This window comes from Carcharodon carcharias, chromosome 23, assembly GCF_017639515.1.
Source record: "Carcharodon carcharias isolate sCarCar2 chromosome 23, sCarCar2.pri, whole genome shotgun sequence".
Lineage (NCBI taxonomy): Eukaryota > Metazoa > Chordata > Chondrichthyes > Lamniformes > Lamnidae > Carcharodon > Carcharodon carcharias.
The window spans coordinates 48367962-48393334 of NC_054489.1; the positions used below are offsets into that span (position 1 = coordinate 48367962).

At 42.6% G+C, this 25373-nt stretch overlaps 1 protein-coding gene across 1 annotated transcript in view; it reads right to left on the bottom strand.

Moving 5' to 3' along the window:
• nmt1a (N-myristoyltransferase 1a) overlaps positions 1-25373 on the bottom strand; it is an 82303-nt gene that overhangs the window by 39410 nt on the left and 17520 nt on the right. The window contains exons 2-3 of the mRNA XM_041173373.1: positions 11470-11572; positions 591-735 (exon numbers count right to left, since the gene is read on the bottom strand). Coding sequence (XP_041029307.1) covers positions 591-735; positions 11470-11572 — 248 coding nt within the window. The remainder of the gene's footprint in view (positions 1-590; positions 736-11469; positions 11573-25373) is intronic.

A 25373-nucleotide genomic window follows, 5' to 3' on the forward strand; every position in this document is an offset into this window, starting at 1 on the left:
CATGGTACACACTTCTTAAAGCAGGAGCAAGAGATGTAGAAAGGCAGGCAAGTTTAGAAAAGCATTTCCAGAACTTAGGGTCTTGGCAACTGAAGGCACCAAGGTGGAATGATTATAATTTGGCATGTGCACGGTGCCAGGATTGGAGGAGCAGAAATCTCAAGAGGTTATAGGGCTGGAGGAGATCATTGAGTTAAGGAGGGGTAAGGCCATGGAGGCATTCAAAAGGATGAATATTTTTTTAAAAATTAAGGCACTGCTGAACTGGGAGAATGTAAGTCAGTGAGCACAAGGCTGATGGGTGAATGGGATTTTCTGAGAGTTGGGATGTGGACAGCACAATTTTCCAAGAGCTGAAGCTATTGCAGGGTGAGCATATGTATTAACATATATTTGGAGAATGGGGTAAAGGGGCAAGCAGAATACATTTCTATCAAAGGAAGGGTTTCACCAACACTAACATGTTTCAGCATATCCAACAACATTGCTCCATTCCTTCAAGGGATACTGCAAATATGCTGGCCATGTTACATCCAACCTGAACATACTCAATACACCCTCAAAAAGCTTTCTATGCTGCAGATACGTACCAAGCTTTGGCACTGGCTGGGTGTCCCAGAACTGGTAACTACGTTTGGTGGCCTCCTCCATGCTCTTTGCTGGACCCTGGGCAACAGAGAATAGCTCGATGGCCTTCTGGATCTCCTGCAGCTTCTCTGCAGGTAATGAGTTAACCTGAAAGGCATTTAGCACAAAAGAAATCTGAACATCTCAATCTTGTAACCATTCTGCAAAGCATCCAATGACATTGGGGAGAGTGCTCTCAAACTGTGGCACTCCAGATCCAGCCTTTCCATAAATTTGATGGCAGGTCAACACCAGAACTCAAACCTAAACCACAGTGGAAATGATTACTGATTGTATGATTGGTTGCCAGAATGCTGTATAATCTGCAGCGTGCTCCTCCAAATAGCCATTTTCAAAATGCTAACAATTTGCTTGATGCACCCCACGGCATCCTGCAACAAAGCTGGGACTGGTCAAGTCAGTGGTATCACAAGTCATCAGTCAGAACTTTGTTAATGGGGTAGGTTAAAATTTAATGGAACTGTATTTGACAATAGAAGACTTTGTCCAGTACTCATACAGCTATCACTGTGTGTCAAACTTTCAGATCTGTAACTGGGTGTTTAAACAGCAGCTAAAAATATTATCCATATTTAAAAGTGACAGGGTAAAGACCAAGTCTACTGGTAATGATACTCCCCTCATTCTCATGATATGCAGACTATGCTCTCCCACATAGTTGTAAATAATGATAAACGCATTATATTCAAGGCTGTAACAAACTGCAGAGGACATGAGCTCAAGTTTCAAAAATGGGGATGGGGAGGGCACAATTTGAACTTAGCTACTTGATGCAGCATGGTGAACATATGGCATGAACTATGGGGGATATTTAAAGAATAAGTTGGATGACTTTCATGAAAAAAAAGAACTGGAGATTTGAGTTTTAGGGCTGGTTAGATGATTACCTGACCAGGTACTTATTACTTGTATAACATCCTGCAACAAGCTGGAACTAGTCAAGTCAGTGGTATCAGTCAGAACTTTGCTAATGGGGTGGGTTAAAACACATCTGTACAATACAATGGAACTGTATTTGATTTTAGATATATAAATATCTCAGGTACCTGAAATCCAAATGTGGGGTGAAGGGTCCTTAATATGTGTAACAAAATCACAAACTTAAAGGACAATCCTCTAAACATTTTAGCCATTATTTTTTGCTCAGAGTGGTACTGCTGGGAGAACTGGTGGAATGTGCAAATGACTCCAGAGATCCAGCTATTGTGCATATACCCTAGACATACTTGCTGTGCACTATGGGGGCATCATCACTGCACCTACACACAAGTCAAAATGGTTTGTCGGCAGACAGGTCTCCTTGGTGCCACTGATTTATTGGAAGCTTTCAGCCCCTAATATAAAAGCAGTTTATAGAAGGTTTCAACTAGGAGATAGAATGAGCAACTCTTAAACATGCTCTTCCCTGATCCACCATCAAGTATTGCTGGAGGAGTTTTCCAGGGAAAGGAAGTGCACTCAACATTAACAGCCAGACAAGACAATAAATAACCTTTTCAAAATGCGAGTCTGGCATTCTGCTACCAGCAGCTCCAGCCCAGATGACAGGTGCAAGTTTAAAAACTGATAAAAATATAGAAAAACGACAACTTCCAAAAGGTCAAAGAAACAATTGTTAACATTTCTATCAAGTGATTCAAAGACTTACATTTCAAACTCTCTAGTATGAATATAATGATAACAATGAAAACCTCTTGATAAGAGGGTTCAGTATAAAATAACTAAAACCGCTCCTTTTTAGAAATGTAATACAAGGTTACAGTTAAACCATACAGTAAAAAAAAAATAGCTCTTAGACTGTTGCCCGTGAGCTTCCGTGCAAAGATTTATTTGAGATTAGAATGCACACAAGAAAATATTTCTTTATATAATCTTCAACTGCAATACTTCAGTGTGGGGCCATAATTCTTCTCCCCAACACCCCATCCCACTTTCTGGGGACAACGTGCCTGTGGGTAGATGTGTGGTTTCACTTGGTTTCACATTGGGGTGAATGAAACTTCAGGTTTTGTTTCAATGGAGCTGACTTGGGTGCAGTGAGAGAAAAGAAAATCAGGGAAAGAGCACCATGAAGGAAATGAAAGCGGAAACTCATGATATACTGTATACAGGGAGGCTCTATGCAACATGTCACCCTCAGCTGCTTGCTTAAATATTTATAATTAAAAATGAATCTATAATTAACATTTAGTCAATCTCCTGTTACTTTGCACATGGGAGAGTCAAAACCAGTTCTAGTATTCAGGTGAAGTTGAGGATAGTAATCAGAAAAGGGCACACAGGTGTTATTCAGTACCTGCATTAAACCAATACATTCTGTCCTTGTTTATATATATTATAATTTGACATCATTTATATCTAAATAGAACAGGCGAGAGCAGTCTGGGAAATGGAAAGTAGAGTTGGTTGGAGTGTAGGACGTGCTGCAGTGCCACATTAATATAAAAGCAAAATATTTCAGACTTCCAGCATCTGGAGTAAGGACAGAAAATGCTGTACTCAGCAGGTCTGGCAGAAAGAAACCGAGTTAACATTTCAGTTTTGTTTAGTTCTGATGAAAGGTCATCGACCTGGAGCGTTAACCCCATTTCTCTCGGCACAGATCCTGCCAGACTTACTGGCCAGCATCTTCCAGTCGGCAAGCGGGGGTGGGGCCCGCTCGCCTATGCTTTAAATGACGCAGGGTGACGTCAGGCATGTGTCCCATGCGTTATTTAGATTGTCAGTTCAGCAGGGGCACAGCCAATGCGGATGCGTGCCCGCCGACCCATCAACGGCCTATTAAGGCCATTAAAAAACCAATGGAACTCATTAATGGACCTGCCCATCCAACCACAAGCCGGCCGGGCAGCTCAGGAGCCCAGGCGGGCTTGCAATAAAACATGAAACCTCATCCACAAGTGGGATGAGGTATCATGAGTGATTTAAAAAAAATGCAGAATATTTTACAATAAAAGTTATGGACATGTCCCAACTTATGTGACTGTCATGTAAGAGGACATGGCAGGGAAATTTTTTTCTAATCTTTATTCAAAGTTTTAAATCGGAGCCGATCACCCTGAGGCAGCACTTTGCCTCAGGGAGATTTGTGCACTCATTTGCACGCATGCGTGAAAGAGCACACTCCCGGCTGAGGGAATCCTCCCCCCCCCCCTCCCCCACCACCCACACAGGGAGTGCACAGTGCTTCCAGGTGGACATCACGCTGGGTGGGCCTTAATTGGCCCGCCTACATAAAATGGCAGCGTGCCCCCAACTGGAGGTGCCGACTGGAAGCCCGCCCGCTCGCACCCACTCCCACTCCCGCACTTCTGAGTATTTCCAACATTTTCTGTTTTTGCCTCTGCAGTGCCACCACTGGTGGGAGGGTGTAGTCTGTCTGTCAAGTTTACTGAGGCAGCATTAATTATAAAGGTAGATACAAGAATTTAGGATGGAAAAATCGACACACAAGTGTGGCGACAAATAGTAGCTCTTCTAGCAGAGAGTATGTGGAGACACAAGATTTTTTTTTTAAAAATCAAGAAACTGTGAACAAGTCAGAAAAAGGAGTGTTCAAATTATGTACTGTCCAAATGATGCCATATTTAAGTATCTCATATTCCAAATGAATAAATCAGGATGCTATACTGTTCGCTCCTCATTGGAAAAGTCAAAACACACAATAGCATTTTGGCTTGCTTCAGTTAGTGGCATTTTTGCTTCTGAGGACGCAGGCTGTATATTCAAGCCCTGCTCCAGGATTTGAGCACACAATGTAGGCTACAATCCACAAAGAATTGCCAGGATACAGTGATCAGGAGAGATGGGAAGATGACTTTTAAAATTTAAACCACTGGACCCTGAGAAGTGGGCACATAATTGAAAGAATACAGGGAAGTGAACTATGATGTCAGCTGTTGAGAACACACATTTAAATTCCTTCAAAGATTTGTCTCTCCCTATCCGTGAAACCTGCTGCAGCTCTACAACCACCCCCACACTTTCCATTCTACGTACTCCAGCCACTGTCAAATTCCATGCTCTAGAAATCTCTTCCTAAACAAACATTCAGCTCCCCTTCTTAAGGCCATCCTTAAAACCTACCTTTGACCAATCCTTTGATCTTCAATCCTAATGTCTCCTTTGTTTCCCTATTCATTTTAAAAAAAAAGTTATGCCTCAATAAAGCACTTTTGGTACATTCTTCTACATTAAAAAGTGCTATTTAAATGCAAGTTGTTGCTCTTGTTCAGATTCTGTTGTGAAAAAAAGGCAAATGGCAGGAGGAATAAAGGAACAGAGCAGAATTGGAAACGCACAACACTAGCTTTTCGCTACAACTAGGTTCAGCACCAAAGAAGGGCAATTGGCTCAGTGTGCCTGCTCATAACAAAAGAACATAAGAATAAGAGTAGGAGTAGGCCATATGGCCCCTTGAGCCTGATTCCCATCAATATGATCATGACTGATTTTCTACCTTCCTGCTCTTTCCCATTAGCACCAGAAATTGTTCCCCTTCAAGTATTTATTGAATTCCCTTTTGAAAGTTAGTCATCCTACTTCCACCACTGTCAGATGGTGCCTTCCAGATCATAACTCATTGTATAATTTTTTTTGTAGATCATGTCACTTCTGGTTCTTTTGCTAACTACCTTTAATCTGTGTTCTCTGCTTACTGACCTGCTGCCACTCTTATTTTTACTCTATCAAATCCCTTTGTGATCTTGAACATCTCTATCAAATCTCCTCTCAACCTCCTCTGCCCTAACAACAACAAACCCAGCTTCTTCAGCCTCTCCATGTAACTGAAGTCCCTCATCCTTGGGACCATTCGAGTAAATCTTTTACCTACCCTCTCCCAAGGCCTTGACATGCTTCCTAAAGAGTGACACCCAGAATTCACCACACTACTCCAGCTGGGGCTTAAGCAATGTTTTATAGAGGTTAAGCATAACATCCTTGCTTTTGCATTCCACACAGTTTTTTAAATTCTTTCTTGGAATATGGGCATTGCTAACAAGGCCAACATTTGTTGCCCAGCCTTGCCTTTAGAAGGTGGTGGTGAGCTGCCTTCTTGAACCGCTGCAGTCCACCTGGTGTAAGTACACCCACAGTGCTGTTAGGAAGGGGGTTCCAGGATTTCGACCCAGCGACAGTGAAGGAATAGTGACATAGTTCCAAGTCAGGATGGTGTGTGACTTGGAGAGTAACTTGTGGTGGTGTGAATCATCAAGGAACAAAAAAAAAAGTAAAATATTTTACAGGCACATCAATAAAAAAGGTGGCATTCGGAATAAGACCATTAATGGATAGATAGGATAATATTACAGCCAATAATCCCATTGCTTTTAACAGCTTTTTTAACTTGTACATATACAAATACCTAAAGATTTAAAGACATCACCAGGTTCTTGCAATCCCATTAAAATTGTACCAATTAGTTTATATTGCCTTTCCTCATTCTTCCTACCAAAATGCAACACTTCACACTTCTCTGCACTAGATTTGGAACATCTAGGCAAAGTATATCATGTTAATTCTTACTATTAAGATGATGATGGAGAAAGACACAAGCAAGAAGAAAAGCAGGGTAATAGCCTGGCGTGAAGTTGATTTTGAACAGCTCAAAATAAAACTTAGGAAAATGGGCAACAATATTACCAAACAATGCTACAGAACAAGAATGGGGAATATTTAAAACACTGCTAAAGGAATGCAAGAAAAATATATTCCGCTAAAAGGAAAGAACAACCTGGACACTAGTAGAACTCCATAAATGAATAAAGAAATAAGGGAACAACTAAGGGTTGGAAAGAGACATTAAGTACGTAAGACAGCAGAGGAGTACATGAAAAGAGAGAATAGAGAGTTTAGGAGAGAAGTCAAAGGACAGTAAAGCTTGTACTATCCAGCACTGTACCAAACAGAATGCTCCATTAACCAGAATTTCCGACAGTTCAATTAAAAGCTGGTCTGAAGGTTGAAAATTAAGATGCAAATGGCACATTTCTGAAACCTAAATGTCGGGGTTGGTCTTCAGTTGTAGTGGTAATTAGTTTTGTTCTGATTTTCTTTAAAAAGCTGCGTGGAAACCCACAAAGCTGCTGGAGATCAGAGGCAGCAGTTACCACTCGGAGCAACTGTCTGAAACGGATAGCTCGATTTTTTTTTCAAAAAAACGGTTTGAAGGTCATGGTCTTGGTCTTCAGCTATGCTGGCTTTATTCTGATGCCCTGCTGTGCTGGGGCCTTTGACTGCCCAGCTGCTTTCCCTCATCCTCTCAAAGACAGAGCAGCACCTTAACATAACATAAGGACATAACATAAGAATGAGGAGCAGGAATAGGCAATTCAGCCTTTCTAGCCTGCTCCGCCATTCATTTCAATCATGGCTGATCTCATTTCGGCCTCAACTCCAATTTCCAGCCCTTTCAACCTGTCACTGATTAAAAATTTGTCTAGCTCCTCCTTAAATTTATTCAGCGTCCCGGCATCCACTGCACTCTGAGGTAGTGAATTCCATAGATTCACGACCCTTTGAGAAAAGTAATTCCTCATCTCCGATTTAAATCTACCACCCCTTAGACTAAAACTACAGTCTCTCGTTCTAGAATACTCCACAAGGAGAAACATACGCTCCACTTTGCCTATCCCCTTTAGCATCTTATATCTCTCAATTAGATCTCCTCTCATCCTTCTAAACTCTAGCATGTATAGGCCTAAACTGCTCAATCTCTCCTTAGAAGACAAGCCCCGCATCTCTGGAATCAATCTAGTGAACCTCCTCTGAACCGCCTCCAGCGCAACTACATCCTTCCTCAAGTAAGGGGACCAAAACTGTGCATAGTACTCCAGGTGCGGTCTCACCGATGCCTTGTACAGTTGCAACAACACACCTTGTCTTATGTCTGGAGTAACGTAACTCCCCATTAACTGGCATTTTTGATTGACTGGCACCACCCATTCCTGGGCATGCTGGATAACAAGAATCTTTATTGTAAACAATTAGGAAGGCAAAGAGAGACAGTGAAATTAAATCACCAAGGAACAAAGAAAAAAAAAGTAAAATATTTTACAGGCACATCAATAAAAAAAAAAGGTGGTTAGAAATAAGACAATTAACGGATAGTTGGATAATATTACTGGTAATGAAAGAGAGATGGCAGAAATATTAAATAATTATTTTGCTTTGTTGTTTACTAGGAACATAGAACAAGTAGACATGACATTGAGTGACAAGATGAGCAATGAGATATGTGAATTTGAAATAAGATAAAAGGATACATTGAATAAACTAATCAAATTCAAAGGAAAAAACCCCTGGACTGAATGGATTTCATCCACTTATTTTAAAACAATCTAAGGAATAGATAGCAGAAGCATCACTAGACATATTTAATAATTCATTAGAAAAAGCTGCAGTGTCAGAGGACTGACAGACAGATAATGTAATCCCTATATTTAAGAAGGGGAGCAGAGCATGTCCAGGGAATTATAGGCCAGTTAACTTAATATCAATGGTAAAAATAATGGAATCCTTACTAAAGGAGAGAATAGATGAATGTCTAGAAATGCGAAGTATAATGATGAATAGTCAACATGGATTTCAAAAGGAAAAATCTTGCTTGATCAAGCTTAATGAATTTTTTGAGAAGGCAACAGAGAGAATAGACAATGGTAATGCAAGAGATTCCATTTATTTGGATTTTTAAAAGGCTTTCAAAAAGGTGTCTCATAATAGACTAATGAATTAAGTTAGAGAATGTAAAGTCAGGGGACACGTGGTAGAATGGATTGCTAGTTGACTTCAAGACAGAAAGCAGAGAGTGGGAGTAAAGGGTTGCTATTTAGAGTGACAGGAGACGGGAAATGATGTTCCACGCATCAATGCTGGGACCACTGCTGTTCACAATTTACATTAACAATTTGGATTTTGGAATCAAATACACAATTTTTAGTTTGCGGATTATACTAGTTTGGGGGAAATAGTGAATACTGAGGAGGATTGCAGCAAATTACAGGAGGACGTTGATAAACTTGTAAAATGGGCAAATAATGGAAAAACGAAGTTCAATAAAGAAGAATAGGGAGGACAGTTATTACTTGGAAAGTGAAAGTCTAAGTCGGGTAGAAGAACAAAGGGATCTCAGAGTACAAATACATCAATCACTAAAAGTTGCACCACAGGTTAGCAAGGCATGAAAAAGGCAAATCAAGCACTAGGCTTGATTCCTAGAGGGATAGAATTGAAATGTAAAGAAGTTATGTTAAACCTATTATCTAACCTTAGTTGGACCACACTTACAGTACTGCATGCAGTTCTGGTCACCATATTATAAAAACGATGGAGGTATTGGAGAAGATACGGAGAAGATTTACAAGGCTGATACCAGAAATGCTTGGGCATACACATCAGGAAAGGATTGAAAGGCTGGGTCTTTATTCTCTTGAAAAAAATAAGATCGAGGTATGACCTAATGGAGATCTTGAAAATGATGAGAGGTTATAAGAATGGATACAGAGAGTGTGTTTCCTCTTGTGGAGTACAGCATAACTAGAGGCCATCAATATAGGATAGTCATCAAGAAGTCAAATAGGGAATTCAGAAGAAACTTCTTTACTCAAAGAATGGTGAGAATGTGGGACTCACTACCACAGAGAACAGTTGAAGCGAATGTTATAGATGCATTTAAGAGGAAGCTAGACAAGCGTACGAGGGAGGAGGGAATAGAGGGTTATGCTGATAAAAATGAGATGAAGGAGGATGGGAGGAGGCCTGGGTGAAGCATAAACACCAGCATGGGCTAAATGCTTTATTTCTGTCTAAAATAAAAGCAAAATACTGTGGATGCTGGAAATCTGAAATAAAAACAAAAGTGCTGGAAAAATTCAGCAGGACTGGCAGCATCTGTGAAGAGAGAAAGACAGTTAACATTTAGAGTCCAATATGACTCTTCTTCCAGACAGTTCTGAGAAAAGTCATATTGGACTCGAAACTTTAACACTCTCTCTCCACAGATGCTGCCAGGGCCCATGAATTTTTACAGCACCTTCTATTTTATTATGGCTACTTCTGTGCCATATATCCTATGCAACCCTATGCCATGCGTCTGCCCATTTTATCAGGTGATGTTGTAAAGAAGTCTGTTGCTATTCTCCTCACTGTTTTACATTTCTGAGTTTCACATCATCTACAAACTTTGAAATTATGCCCCATATACCCAAGTCCAGATCATTAATTTATATTTTAAAAAAAGTGGTCCGAATACCAACCTCCAGGGAACACCATTGTTAACTTCCCTGCAGTCTGAAAAACAACCGTTCACTACACGCTTTCTATCCCTTAGCCGATTTTGTATCCATGAAGACACTCCTTGGATCTCTTGGGCTTAGATTTTACTAATAAGTATATTATGTGGCACTTTATTAAACACCTTTTGAAAGTTCACATGCACAATCACATCGGCCTCAACAATCCTCTTCATTATTTCATCCAACAGCTCAAATCAAGTTAGTCAAATATGATTTGTCATTAAACAAATGTGTGTTGGCTGTCATTATTGATCCATCTCTTTTCCACATGCCAAGGTGCAGGTTAAAAGAAAAGTGGATAGAACATGGGGAATGCAACTGAATTGAGCTTGGGCTTTGTGAAGGACAGGTCTCTGCTAGAAGAAACAGAATGACTAATTTTATAGAATCACAGAAATTACAGCACAGAGTGAGACCATTCAGCTCACTGTGTCAGTGCCAGATCTTCAACTCTACCTAATTTAATTTCCCTGCCCTTGCTTCATCTGTCCCTTTTCAATTAACTTCTCTAATTCCCTATTAAATGATGCCGTGGTCCCTGCCTTGATAACCGTTTGTGGTAATGGTAACTTCATATTCTAATAATTTGCAAGGCAATTAGCTAAACTTAAAACTATAGTGGTTCAGGATGAATCTTGGGAATAAACAGGAACTAGGTTAAAGAGTAGAAAGGAATAGGCGCATGTTAAAAGATGAGGGATAGGGGTGCACTACGTGTGGGGACCCAGGGTTCATGAAGTAAAGCAGCTAAAGGATTCACACCTGGGATCTGACTATTGTTGTTTCACATTTATATTAATGACCTACATTTAGAAGCTTAATGCAAAGAGACTGCATTAAGCTAAGTAGGCAAATAGGTGGCAGATGCCGTTACCTGCACTGTTCCTCTAATTTGGTATCAACAAATTTCAACATCATTCTTCTCACACCTTACGAATGCAGGCCATTTGTTTAAAAAAGGAAAATGAGAAAAAAAAGCTCATTTTAATTATGTGTTTATCAAAATTATAAAATATTATACAGACAGCTCCATATTCAGCAGGGTCAGATAGAACAGTAGTAGCAGAAACCACAAAGAAAACTAATTTAGCAATGTGATTGGCTGAAATTGCAAGCTTTCGGGTCACTGCTGATATTCAGCCAATCTGAATGGTTAAACTAAACAAGATGTTTTCTGCAAAGTTGAAACAAAAAGCAAAGAATACTAAAGAGAAAAGACAGGTTACGACCTCTCGGATCCTTCATCACAACAACGATTAACTACGATAATTGACCGAATAACGTGCTTGATTTTTCTGCTCAGATGGATTTATCCTGCCAAGCTGTGTGTTTAATATTCAGCCTGTCATATGCAAGACTTTTAATTGTATAGAAGAGCCAAATTAGAGGAAGTGTGCAGATGCCTTTTTAAAATTGCTAAGCTTGCTCTTTATTCTGTGAAGAAAGTGGTTGCCTGTAGCACTGAGGTTTCTGGACAGTACAGAACACTTTTTTTTAATTACAGAACACTTTTTACCCTAAACCATACCTTTGATTGATCGTCCGAGTCTAGCTTCCCTCCACCTTTCTCCTTCTTCCGCTTCGGTTTCTTTTTCTTCTTCTTTGCTCCCGTTTCATCCCCGGGACTTTTACTGATTTAGAAAGAAAACAGAACTGAGAAAAATTATACAATGGAAAGCTGAGACAACTGTAATGGAAGAAAAACTCAGTCAGACTTTAGTTACAGCATAAGGCACAGATGGTAGCAGAAAAAGTGTTTTCAAACTTTGAATCAAAGACATCTGACAACATTACTGCACTGCTACTAAATCCTGACCAAAGAATAATTAACAATGTAGATTGTTAGAATTCTTGGCAATATTTTTTAATTTCAAACTCAAGAGGATGTATACCAAAAGGAAAATTTATGCAATGTGATCAAATTTTACTGAAACATGATGAGATTATAGGAACTATCCTTGGCTTGAATAATGGACAAGCAGGTAACCTACCAATGGTTTTACTGACATTGTGGTAATGAACGGAGAAATTAACCCAAAGAGTCTTCTGCATTTGCAATCTCACTTCAACAATGCACTCATTAGGAATCATCTGGGAGCTATGGGGATTACTATTGCCTAAGCAATGTGCAATGAGTGTGTGTTAGTCCCCAAATAAACTGCACCACATACTTCAGTGCATTTCACTGAGTGGCAGCATGTGTGATGGATACACTCTGGAGTTAGGACCCTAGAGCTATACTGGACCAGAAATTCATGTGCTTCCCAGTGCAGCTGTTGGTAAAGGCAGTGTGAAAGTGACACACTGCCCTGAGTTTGACAAGTCTGTGCCAAATAAGCTGACCTCAGACAGGATGGCAAGAGAGACACAATCATTCTCTTGTGCTCTTGGATCCCCACTTCAGATCACTGTCTGGCAATCCCATCTTGGAAAATGCATTGTTGTGGGGATCAGATAAAACAAGACAGGAATGATGTTATGACATCCCCACAGTTGAATAGCCAAAACACAATACTTCGGCTCAAGCATGAATGGCCACTTAGTGTACCTGTTTGGAACCAAGAATCAGCACCTTCAGGAAAGGAGGGATTAATTGGCATAAAAGAAACTTATCTGAGCATAAACAAAATCAGAATCTGTAAATGTGAACATTTATCCAATATCACCAGAACTCATCTTTCACCTTCAAGAGTTTTGGGTTATTTTTTCAGTTTAAAGTGTTGGTTTGCTACAGACGTTAAATTGCACTGAGATAACAGGTCGGAAAAATTCTAAGTTTGATGATGTTTTCTCAAATTTACAGTGGGGAAGCAGAGTGACCTGGGGACCAGTGCTTCAGGAAGTGAGTGCTAAGTTGGGAACTCTGTGCTAGTGAGAACTTGGTGCAGAGGGTGAATGAGGTGCTGCTTTTTATTCTTTGTTTTATCTCCAGTAGCTGGTGAGTGCTTTTTTTTGTCTCCAAGCCACGGCAATTACTTTACTAAATTAGCAACTAATTAACTAAAAAATAGATAAATAGTGTTAGTGTTAGCAACAGGGCTGGTGGTGTGCCATGACTGCAACATTTAGCAGTTTGTAGATTTCATTGCAGAACCAGACAACCAAAACTGAGGTAAGTATCTGCAGCTTGAGCTCAGAGTTGCTGAGTTGGAGCCCAAGCTGCAGAGATTGGGGGCATCAGGAAGGAGGAGAGTTACCTGGATGCTTTGCTTCAGGAGGCAGTCACACCACTTAGGATAAGTAAATCTTCAGAGTTGGTCAATGGTCAGGGACAGGAGGGTGTGACTGCAAGTCAGGCAGGCACAAGGATCCATAGTGATGGAGGGTGCTCAGCCCCGACTTTGTCCCAGAGGCATCAGGTACTTTCTGCCAATGGGGAAGAGAACAAGGACTGTAGAGCAGGTGAGCAAACTGGCAGCCTGCACCATAGTGCAATATGGTCAATCAAAGGGGGTTGGGGTGGGAAGGGTGGGGGAGCAGCGAAAAGGAATGTAGGAGGGACAGGAGGCAGTCTAGTCAGGGGGATAGGTACTGTACTCTGCAGCCATGACCAGGAGTTCTGAAGCTTGTGTTGCCTGCCTGGGACCAGGGTTTAGGGCATCTCCTCTTGACAGGAGACAAACTTGGAATGAAAGGATCCACTGATATGATCAACGTGGGAAATAACATTGGTACAACTAGGAATGATGTTCTGCTGGGAGAGTTTGAGTTAGGGTTCAAATTAAAATGCAGAACCTCAAAAGGCAATCATCTCTGGATTGTTATTTCAGCCAAGTGCCAATTGGCATTAGGATCAAGCGGATTAGGGAATTAAACACATGGCAGAAAGTGTGATATGGGAAGATAGGATTTCAATTCATAGAAAACTGGCACCAGTACTCAGGAACGATGCAGATGTTCCACTTAGATGGGCTCCAATTTTTAAAATTCATTCATGGGATGTGGCTAGGCCAGCATTTATTGGCCATCTCTAATTGCCCTTGAGAGGATGGTGGTGAGCTGCCTTCTAGAACCGCTGCAGTCTATGTGGTGTAGGTACACCAACAGTGCTGTTAGGTAGGAAGTTGTAGAGTGAATGTTTGTGGATGGGGTGCCAATCAAGCAGGCTGCTTTGTCCTGGATGGTGTCAAGCTTCTTGAGTGTTGTAGGAGCTGCACTCTTACACACAACTCAAGAGTATTCCACCACATTCCTGACTTGTGCCTTGTAGGTGGTGGACAGGCTTTGGGGAGTCAGGAGGTGAGTTACTTGTCGCACGATTCCTAGCCCCTGACCTGCTCTCGTAGCCACAGTATTTATATGGCCTGTCCAGTTCAGTTGCTGGTCAATGGTAACCCCCAGGCGTAGACTGGCTAACAGTAAGGTTTATCAGGGCATTTTCAAGTTGGCAAGTGGTGACTAGTGGAGTGCTACAAGGATCAGTGCTGAGGCCTCAGCTCCTTAATTTATATTAGTGACTTGGATGAAGAGACAGAGTGATATACCCAAGTTTGCTAATGATGCAAGCTGTGAGGACACAAAGAGGCTGCAAAGAGATATAGACCGATAGGGCAGGATTAATGCCTGAGGCAGATTTGGATGCAGGGTGGGCATTTTAAAGGGCAGGGTGATGCCAGGTGTGGACCCCGTCATCTTCCACCTCAAACCCAACTAAGTCCAGGCCAGGAAGGCTTGTCGACAACCTACCCTCCTTGAGGCTAACTGAGGCCCTTAAATGGGCAATTAATGTCCACTTAAGGGCCTCATCCTGCTATTGCTGATATTGTACCAACGGTGGGCATGCAGGAAGCCCAAAAAGCAAACCATGTTGTGTTTACTTGCAGTCTTCCGGGTGGGTCAGGGGAGGCTTCCTCATTCAAGGGCACAAAATGCCTGATTGAGGGACCAGGCATTGGGCTTTCTTCTGACCCCTCTTAGCAAGCGACTCTTTCCCATCCTCACATCAGTAGCCCAGGTCCCTCGTTGATCCTGTGCCTCTGGTGGGTGACATTGCTGGCAACTACCACCGCTGACCCGGTAGTGATGCCAAGCAATGAAGAGCCGCTGGCCACTTAAGTGCTTGGCTGGCACTTAATACGGCAGTCACTCCCCAAAGGAGGCAATGCGGGGTTTTCACCAGCTCTCCAGCTGGTGGGCGAGCGCCCTGTTGCCCGAATTAAATTCTGCCCATTAAGTGAGTGGAAAATAAGGAAGCAGATCGAGGTTAATGTGGGGAAGCACAAGGTTATTCACTTTGGTATAAAGAATAGTAAAGCTGATTTTTTTTTTAAAAAGTGTGGAACTTGTAAATGTTAATCTTCAGAGAGACTTGGGTTTACTCCTACAAGGAACACAATAGCATGCAGATACAATCAGCTTTCATGGGCTATTTCACCTTGGAGAGCATACTGTCTTCATCACTAATACACAGCTCCAGTAGTTACTGGAAAGTGACCAGGAGCCGGAACACTGGCTCGTTTTCCCCTTCTCTACTGTAGAAGCCTGGAGGATAACTGTAACACCACCACAACTGAGGTTAACTGACTCAGAACAGGTCTCTAACTGTAGGCTATCTTTGTCAGCCTGACTCAACTACTCAGAGGCTGCACCAACTAAGCCACAGACAGAAATAGTCCATTTTTGACTGGTAGTCCATGCAGACCAACACGTGCTTGGCACTGTGAGCCTAAGCAGCACCTTGAATACTGCATTATTGCATCAACTGGCCTTGCACTTGTGTTAAAAATTATTAAAAGCTTTAAATTGTACATTTTAAAAATCTCCAACAATAAGTACTAGTTATTGTCATTAAAAGTGGACAAGACTCAACTTGAAGTAGTGACTTTAGTTGGTGCTGTAACTTCACTCCGTTTAATACAGGTCAACGCTGAGGCAGACAGCAAAATGCCATTTTTGTGAAGCTTACAGCACAGCAGCACGACTAGAACAGCAACACTTGGATTTTCACAATTAACGAGACATCTGCCCCTTGCTTGAGGTTGTTGTGGCATCTACATATAAATAACAGCGAGCACCATTAGCCTTACCATAATTCACTGCCAAAATAATGGTCAATGAGTTAAACCCCATTAAATTTTTACAGTAACTTGCAATGCATTTCTTCAACAGCTCTGCTAAACTACCAGGTGTCCATTTTTGTCCTTAGTAGGATGACAAAGATTTGACTTGCTGCGCTCCATCTCGGTGCTCTGTATGAGCATTGAGTGACGAGCAGTCTGAGTGACACTACTCAACCTCCACCAAGCCATTGTTGGTGAGCATGGAATTCTGGGATTTGTCATTCTGCTCTCCTCAGAGCCTCCCACCTCTGAACAGCAGGAACAGATCAACAGCTACAGCTTCCAGGAAACATGCTGCCCATGCACATAGAAGGTGAGATATTACCATGGCAATGACTTTAAAAATTCCACAGATACATCATGTAAACTACTCCTCCCCATTTTCACCCTAGGCTGCTCCTAGTGCTTAGGAGATTAATATAACATTCCTGAAGACTCTGAACAATCCTGAATGAGTTGGCAACCCCACTGGCAATGTCCCAGCCCAGTGTCAGCTTTGTTCCACAGTAACTTTGGCAACTTTGAATCAGAAAGTCATGGGTTCAGTCTCAGACTTGAGCACACAATCCAGGCTGACATTCCAATACAGCAGGAAGAAGTGCTGCACTGGTGGAGGTGCCATTTTTTGAACGGAAAGTCAAAGCAAGGCACCACATGCCTATTCAGGTGAATACAACAAATCCCTTGACATTAATCGAAGAATAGGGGGTTCTACTAGTGTCCACCCTGGCCATCACTCAACCTTTGACTAAACACCAACAAATTATCTGACCATTTGTTCATCTGTTTGTGGAACCATTTCCAGATACTTACTAAATTCATAATCAGGATTAAGTAATTTGGAGAGAAATCGTTACACAAGATTTATAAAGCAGTGATATTATAGTAGAACACCCATATCTGTTGCTAGTGCATATACATGACTGGTGGAATAGCTCATCCTTAGTCAATGGTGCAGCCGATTATCCATGTGGATATTACATCATAACCCTGTAGCGGTCACTGAGGTAAACGCCTGTGCAATGGATTGCTAGCAGTCACTGCAGCTACTAAAAACCTGGTTTCTTCCTTGAAATTACTTGACTGTAAAACACCGATCAGCCAAATATCTAGGTACCAAGTGACAAGATACTAATTAGCCTTAATGCTACTTACATGTTATCAGGTAGGATCCATGGGGAGAGGGATCACTAATTTACCACTATTTGTACAGCAAAAATATGGTCATCACATGGGAGGGAGGTGATAATAGCAGAGGGAAGCTGGAATGCATTCTGCACATTGGTTAGGGTGCATCTGTGCAGTTCCAACAGAGAACACCACATGTCAGCATTGTGTTCAATTTACAGACAATTCCAGAACACACACACACACACACACACATCCTGTAATGTTCATTCAGGCACTACAGTTTAAACTGCTGAAATGCTATAACTTTAGTGAAAAGTCCATTGAAATACAGGGTGAACTGTTCAATTGAATGTAAAACAGAAACTACACTTCAGAAATACTGTCAGCCACGGCACAATTGGTAGCACTCTTGTTTGAGTCAGAAGATTGTGGGTTCAAGTCCCAGGGTTTGAGCACAAAAATCAAGGCTGACACTCCAGTGCAGCAACTAAGGGAATACTGCACTGTCGAGTGTGACATTATAGTAGAACACCCATATCTGTTGCTAGTGCACATACATGGCTCTGGTGCAACAGCTCACCCTCAGTCGACAGTGCAACGGATTACCCGTGTGGATGTTACAGTATAACCGTGTAGGGGCCTAACTGCATGCTCAGATGGATGTAAAAGATCCTGTGGCTCTATCTCGAAGAAGAGCAAGAGAATTCTCTCTGGTGTCCTGGTCAATATTTATCCCTCAATCAATATCACACAAACAGATGATCTGGTCACTATCACAATGCTTTATGCGGTTGTTTGTAGTGCACAAATTGGTTTCCAAGCAATCCAACAGAGAATTCGGAAGAAACTTCTTTACCCAAAGAATAGTGAAAATGTGGAACTTGCTAGTATAGCACTAAATAACGTGCAAGGTTACAGGGATAAGGCAGGGGAAGTTCTCAATGGAAACCGTCATCTGTTTTTCATGAATCATTTCTGATCTTCGCAGGCTATCTATCCTTTCCTGGGCTCCCTTTTATCCTGCTGTATAGCCAACAGGCTGTGGGGTAATATTTGATTGGCCGGCTTCCCCAGCAACAGTGGTCAATCCAAACATTTCCTGGAAAGCATCCCGAATAGCTGCCATTTTGACTTCTTTATTAGAAGTTACCAAAACATCTAGATCACCACCTGCTTTGATGTAGGGAGCCATGCCTGGATCCAGTTTGGTGATCATGAACTCTACAGAATGTTTCGTTTTATCCAAAACTGATTTCACAACTGGGTTTCCTGCCACACGCTTAAAGAAGCCCCACAGTCCTCCCTCAGAAGCACTTTGGTCATAGTGCACAGACATCCTGGGGTCTTCAGTCTCCTCTGGGAAAGTAATGGAAGAGCCACCTCCAACAGGAGCAGAGGCCTGAGTCATTGAGTTTGGTCCAACACTTTTACGAGTGGGAACATTTTCTCCCCATCAACTCTATCCAGCCCCTTCATAATATTGAACACCTCTATCAAATCTCCCCTTACCTTCACCTCCCCAAGGAGAACCGTCCCAACCTCTCCAATCTATCTTCCTGACTCAAGTTTCTCATCTTGGAACCATTCTTGTAAACCTCTTCTGTACTCTCTCCAATGCTTTAACAGCCTTCCTATAGTGTAGTGCCCAGAACTGTACACAATACTCCAGCTGAGGTTTAACGTGTGTGTCTTATATAAGCTCATCATAATCTCCCTGCTCTTGTACTCTATACCCCTATTAATAAAGTCCAGGATACTGTATGCTTTATTAACTGCTCTCTCCACCTATCCTGCCACCTTCAATGATCTATGCACATATACACACAGGTCCCTATGCTCCTGCACAACCTTAAGAACCCTTATTTTATATTGCCTCTCCAAGTTCTTCCACCAAAATGCATTACCTCACATTTCTCCACATTGAACTTCATCTGCCACCTATCTGTCCACTCCACCAACTTGCCTACGTTCTTTCAGGTTCTACACTGTCCTCCTCTCAGTTTACAATGCTTCCAAGTTTCGTATCATCCGCAACCTTAGAAATTGTCCCCTGCACACCAAGATCCAGATCATCAATACACATCAGGAAAAGCAAGGGTCCCAATACCGACCCCTGGGGAACTCCACTACAAACCTTCCTTCAGCCCGAAAAATATCCATTGACCATTACCCTTCATTTCCTATTACTCAGCCAATTTTGCATCCATATTGCTATTGTCCCTTTAATTCCATGAGCTATAACTTTTCTCTATTGAATGCCTTTTGAAAGTCCATGTACACCACATCAACAGCATTACCTTCATCTAACCTGTTACCTCTTCAAAAAACTCCAGCAAGTTAGCCAAACACAATTTTCCCTTTAGAAATCCATGCTGGCTCTTCCTAATCAACCCATATTTTACTACATGATTACTAATTTTATCTGTTCTTGCCCCATTGAAGTTGACTCTCTCCCACTTAATTATTCTTACTCTGGATTGCACCTTGTCCTTTTCTACCTTCATCCTGAACCTTACGATACAATGATCACTATCTTCTAAATGTTCCCCCACTGACACTTGATCTACTTGGCCCACCTCATTTCCAAGAACCAGGTCCAACAGTGCATCCTTTCTTGTTGGACTGTACACATATTGCCGTAAAAAATTCTCCTGAACACAATCGATAAATTCTTGTCCCTCTCCACCCTTTGCACTACCACTGTCCCCGTCTACATTCAGCTAATTAAAGTCCCCCATTATAACTACTCTATAATGTTTGCAACTCTCTAATTTCCCTGCAGATTTGTTCCTCTATATCCTTCCCACTGGCTGGCAGTCTATAGACTACACCGAGCAATGTAATTGCACCCTTTTTGTTCCTTAGCTCTAGCCAAATTGACTCTGTCCTTGAACCCTCTGAGACATCCTCTTTCTCCAGCACCGCAATGCTCTCCTTAACCAATACAGCCACCCCTCCTTTTTTTCCTGCCCTATCTTTCCTGAACACCTTGTACCCAGGAATATTTAACACCCAGTCCTGCCCTTTCTTGAGCATGGGAATCTGTCCCCGTAACTCCCCAATCTTATTTACTATACTCCATGCATTCACATACATGCACAGCAACCCTGAATTAGGCTTCATGACTTTCTCCCTTACTCCAATTCCAACTATTAACATGCTACTGTCTTTACTAGTGCTATCTGTCTCTCCCAGTATTTTGTGCACTCTGGTATTCCTCTCTAATATTCTCTCCTGGTTCCCACACCCCTGCCGAGTTAGCTTAAAGCCCTCCCAACAGCACCAGCAAAACGACCCGCAAGGAACTCAGTCCCAGCTCTGTTCAGGTGCAACCCGTCCGACTTGTACAAGTGCCATCTTCCCCAGAGCCAGTCCCAGTGTCCCGGGAATTTAAAGCGCTCCCTCCTGCACTATCTTTCCAGTTACACATTCATCTGCCTTATCCCCCTATTTCTGTACTCACTTGGACGTGGCACCGGGAGTAATATGGAGGTTACTACATTTGAGGTCCGGCTTACTAATTTTCAACCTAACTCCCTAAATCCTGACTGCAGGACCACATTCCCCTTCCTATCCAAGTCATTGGTCCCAATGTGGACCATCGTCTCTGGCTCATCACCCTCCCCCAGAAGAATGTCCTGCAGCCGCTCTGTGACATCCTTGACCCTGACACCAGGGAGGGAACATACCATCCTGGAGTCACCTCTATGGCTGCAGAAACACATGTCTGTTCCCCTCACTAATGAATCCCCTATCACTATGGCTCTTCCTTTCTCCTTCCTCCTCTCCTGTATAGCCGAGCCCCTCGTAGTGCCATAAACTTAGCTCTGACTACACTCCTCTGAGGAACTAGCGCCCTCACCAGCTTCCAAAACAGAAAACTGATTTGTGAGTGGAGCCCCAGGGGACCACTGCACTACTTGCCTAGTTCTCTTGGACTGCCTGGCGGTCACCCATTCTCTTTCTGCCTCCAGGCTTCTAAGCTGAGGTCTGACCACCTCTCCGAATGTGCTACCCATGTAGTTCTCAGCCTCACAGACGTGCCACAGTGACTCCAGCCGGTGCTCGAGCTCCGAAATCCAGGGCTCTAGGTTCTGCAGCTGGCAGCACTTCCTGCACGTGTGGTCATCTAGGGCACTGGTAGCATCTTTGACTTTGCACATATTACAGAACACACATTCCACTTTACCGAGCTGCCCTGCCATGTCTTAGCTTTATTTTACTTTGGTTTATTTACATTACTTTATTATACTGGCCCTTACTTTCCTTTACTCCCGGTGTTTCTCACTTAAATCCAAGTATAGCTACTTCTTGTACCCAGTTGTTATACAGTAAGACCTATACATGCCAGTTTTGTGCCCCAGTTATAATGACAGACCTGTCCCCGCCAGTACCGCATCCACTGTTATACAATGACAGACCAGCCCCCACAAATACTGTACAGTATTGTTCAATGACAGCAATATACTGGCAGGTACAAGTCAGTGTTATACAGTTAAGACCTGTACATACCAGTTCTGTACCCGTGTTATGGTGTCAGGTCTGTCCCCATAAATACTGCATCCCAGTGTTATATAGACAGACGTGCAAATTCCATAAGGAACGAGGAGATTTTTCTCTCTGAGGGTCGTTAGTCTGTGGAGTTCTCTTCCACAGACAGCAGTGGAGGCCGGATCATTGAATATATTCAAGACTAGGTTAGATTTTTGATTGACAGGGAGTCAAGGGTTATGGGTGGCAGACAGGAAAGTGGAGTTGAGGCCACAAGACAGGTCAGCCATGATCTTATGCAATGGCGGAGCAGGCTCAAGGAGCTGAATCCTGCTCCTAATTCTTGTGTTCTGTCATTCTTGCATATGTCCCATTAGAGCTTCCTTTTATCCTCAGAATAAATTAATCTGTGTCCATGACTCATTGGATGCCTCTGAGTCAGAAGGTTGTTGATTTAAGTTCCACTCTAGAGATCTGAATGCATATTCCAGGCTGATACATCAGTGAAATACTGAGGGAGTTCTGAACTACCAGAAGTACCAGTTTTCAGATGAAAGATTCAACAGGCCCCTTTTGCCCTCTAGGGTAGGCATAAAAGATTCCATACCAAGATCAGGGGAGTTGCTATTTCCTCAATCAACATCTGGTTATCTGATTATTTGAGCACTTTCACATCTGCTTTGTGGGAGCTTGCTGTGCACAAATTGGCCTCGACATTATAACAGTAATTACACTTCAAGAGTACTACATTGGCTGAAAAGTGCTTTGGGGTGTCCTGAGGTCATGCAAAGTATGATGAAAATGCAGCCTTTTCCTATTTTAGTGGCAAGTGTAAATTTAGATAGCAGTTCCTCCAGCCCATGACCATAAGATCATCAGAAATAGGAAGAGGAGGCCATTTGGCCCATTGGGCCTGCTCCATCATTCAATATCATGGTTGATTTGATAGTGACCCTAATTCCACTTTCCTACCTGTCCCCCATAACCCTTGACGCCCTTGTAGATCCTAACTCCCCCTGTAGATCCCTTCCTAACAGCACTGTGGGTGCACCCACACCACATGGACTGCAGCAGTTCATAAAGTCAGCTCACCACCTTCTCAAGGGCAACTAGGAATGGGCAATAAACGCTGGCCCAGCCAGCAAAGCCCACACCCCATGAATATGAAAAAAAGCCTCGTCTAGTATTGACCTGAAAATATTTATTCACTCCTCCTCCACTGCTCCCTGAACAAGAGAATTCCAAAGACTAAAGGCCATCAAACAAAATCCTTCCTCATCTCCGTCTTAAATGAGAGACCCCTTATCTTAAACTCTGCCGCCAGGTTCTAGCTTCCATATGTTTCAATGTTCAATGTTTCAAAAGATCACATCGCATTCTTCCAAAGTCCAATGATTATAGGCCCAAACTGTTCAAGCTACCCTCTTAAGACAACCCCTTCATCCCAGGAATCAGGCTGGTGAACCTTCTCTGCACTGCTTCCAATGCAAGTGTATCCCTCCTTCAGTAAGGAAAACTGTATGCAGCGCCTCAGGTGTGGTCTCACCAATGATCTACACAGTTGTAGCAAGACTTTCCTACTTTTATACTCCATTCTCCTAGCAATAAAAACCAACGTTCCAAATGCCTTCTGTCATGAAGTCGCAGCTCTTTGTTTTTTGAAAAATGATTTTTAAAAAAACCTTCAACTGAAACTCTAATTTGAAACGAGACAGAACAGCTCTAAAAAATGCGAGGCTGCCTTCCAAGGTGAAGTGAGAAAGACAAACAAGACCTCCCCAAGGAAGTGTGAAGAGAGAGAGACATTGAAACCCAGCACTCAGGAAGGTATTAAAAATGGAAGGTGCTGGAGTTTAGTCAAATGTAATCTTATTAAGACAATGGGGAACCACTAGCCAACAGGATATACAACAAACAGACACTCAAACCCCTGTGGAGGATGAAAGTTTCTACTATCTTGAAAAGGGTCAAAAGTTTCTGAGGTGAAACAGCAAAATGTGATTCAAAAACAGAATTACCTGGAAAAACTCAGCAGGTCTGGCAGCATCGGCGGAGAAGAAAAGAGTTGACATTTCGAAGGGTCATGAGGACTCGAAACGTCAACTCTTTTCTTCTCCGCTGATGCTGCCAGACCAGCTGAGTTTTTCCAGGTAATTCTGTTTTTGTTTTGGATTTCCAGCATCCGCAGTTTTTTGTTTTAATCAAAATGTGATTACTTGTTCTACAACAATTAGCAGACATGCTAATCCAATTCCTATGGAATATACAGTGAGCAGGATTTTGAAAACTGGATAAAAGCAAAAAACTGGGAATGCTGGAAATCCAAAACAAAAATAAAAATACCTGGAAAAACTCAGCAGGTCTGACAGCATCTGCGGAGAGGAACACAGTTAATGTTTCGAGCCCGTATGACTCTTCAACAAACTAAGTAAAAATAGATATTTCACCTCTCTTCTAGTTTTACTTAGTTCTGTTGAAGGGTCATTTGGACTCGAAATGTTAACTGTGCTCCTCTCTGCAGATGCTGCCAGACCTGCTGAGTTTTTCCAGGTATTTTTGTTTTTAAGTAAAAATAGAAGAGAGGTGAAATATAAGCTGGTTTAAGGGGGGGTGGTGGGACAAATAGAGCTGGATAGAGGGCCAGTGATAGGTGGAGATAGCCAAAAGACGTCCTAGACAAAAGGACAAAGAGGTGTTGAAGGTGGTGATATTATCTAAGGAATGTGCTAATTAAGGGTAGAAAGCAGGACAAGCAAGGTACAGATAGCCCTAGTGGGGCTGGGGTGGGGTGAAGGAATCGAAAAAGGCTAAAACAATGGATGGAAATACATTTAAATAGGTGGGAAAAGAAAAATCTATATAAATTATTGGAAAAAAAAGGGGGGGGATCAGAAAGGGGGTGGGGATGGAGGAGAGAGTTCATGATCTAAAATTGCTGAACTCAATATTCAGTCCGGAGGCTGTAAAGTGCCTAGTCGGAAGATGAGGTGCTGTTCCTCCAGTTTGCGTTGGGCTTCAGTGGAACAATGCAGCAGGCCAAGGACAGACATGTGGGCGTGAGAGCAGGGTGGAGTGTTGAAACAGCAAGCAACAGGGAGGTCTGGGTCATGCTTGTGGACAGACCGAAGGTGTTCTGCAAAGCGGTCACCCAGTCTGTGTTTAGTCTCTCCAATGTAGAGGAAACCGCATTGGGAGCAACGAATGCAGTAGACTAAATTGAGGGAAGTGCAAGTGAAATGCTGCTTCACTTGAAGGGAGTGTTTGGGCCCTTGGACGGTGAGGAGAGGGGAAGTAAAGGGGCAGGTGTTGCACCTTCTGCAGTTGCATGGGAAGGTGCCGTGGGAGGGGGTTGAGGTGTAGGGGGTGATGGAGGTGTGGACCAGGGTGTCCGGAGGGAATGAACCCTGCGGAATGCCGCCGGGGGGGGGGTAAAGGGAAGATGTGTTTGGTGATGGCATCATGCTGGAGATGGCGGAAGTGGCGGAGGTTGATCCTTTGAATTCAGAGGCTGGTGGGGTGATAAGTGAGGACAAGAGGGACCCTATCATGTTTCTGGGAGGGAGAGAAAGGTGTAAGGGCAGATGCGCGGGAGATGGGTCGGACATGGTTGAGGGCCCTGTCAACCACTGCCACCCATCCTCTGTACTGCAGCATTCTGCATGACCGTTTCACAGCTGTCAGTTTCCACAAGCCAAGTGGACACTATACAAATATTATGTCTGACTGAAAACCAACTGATGTAGTGAAGAGA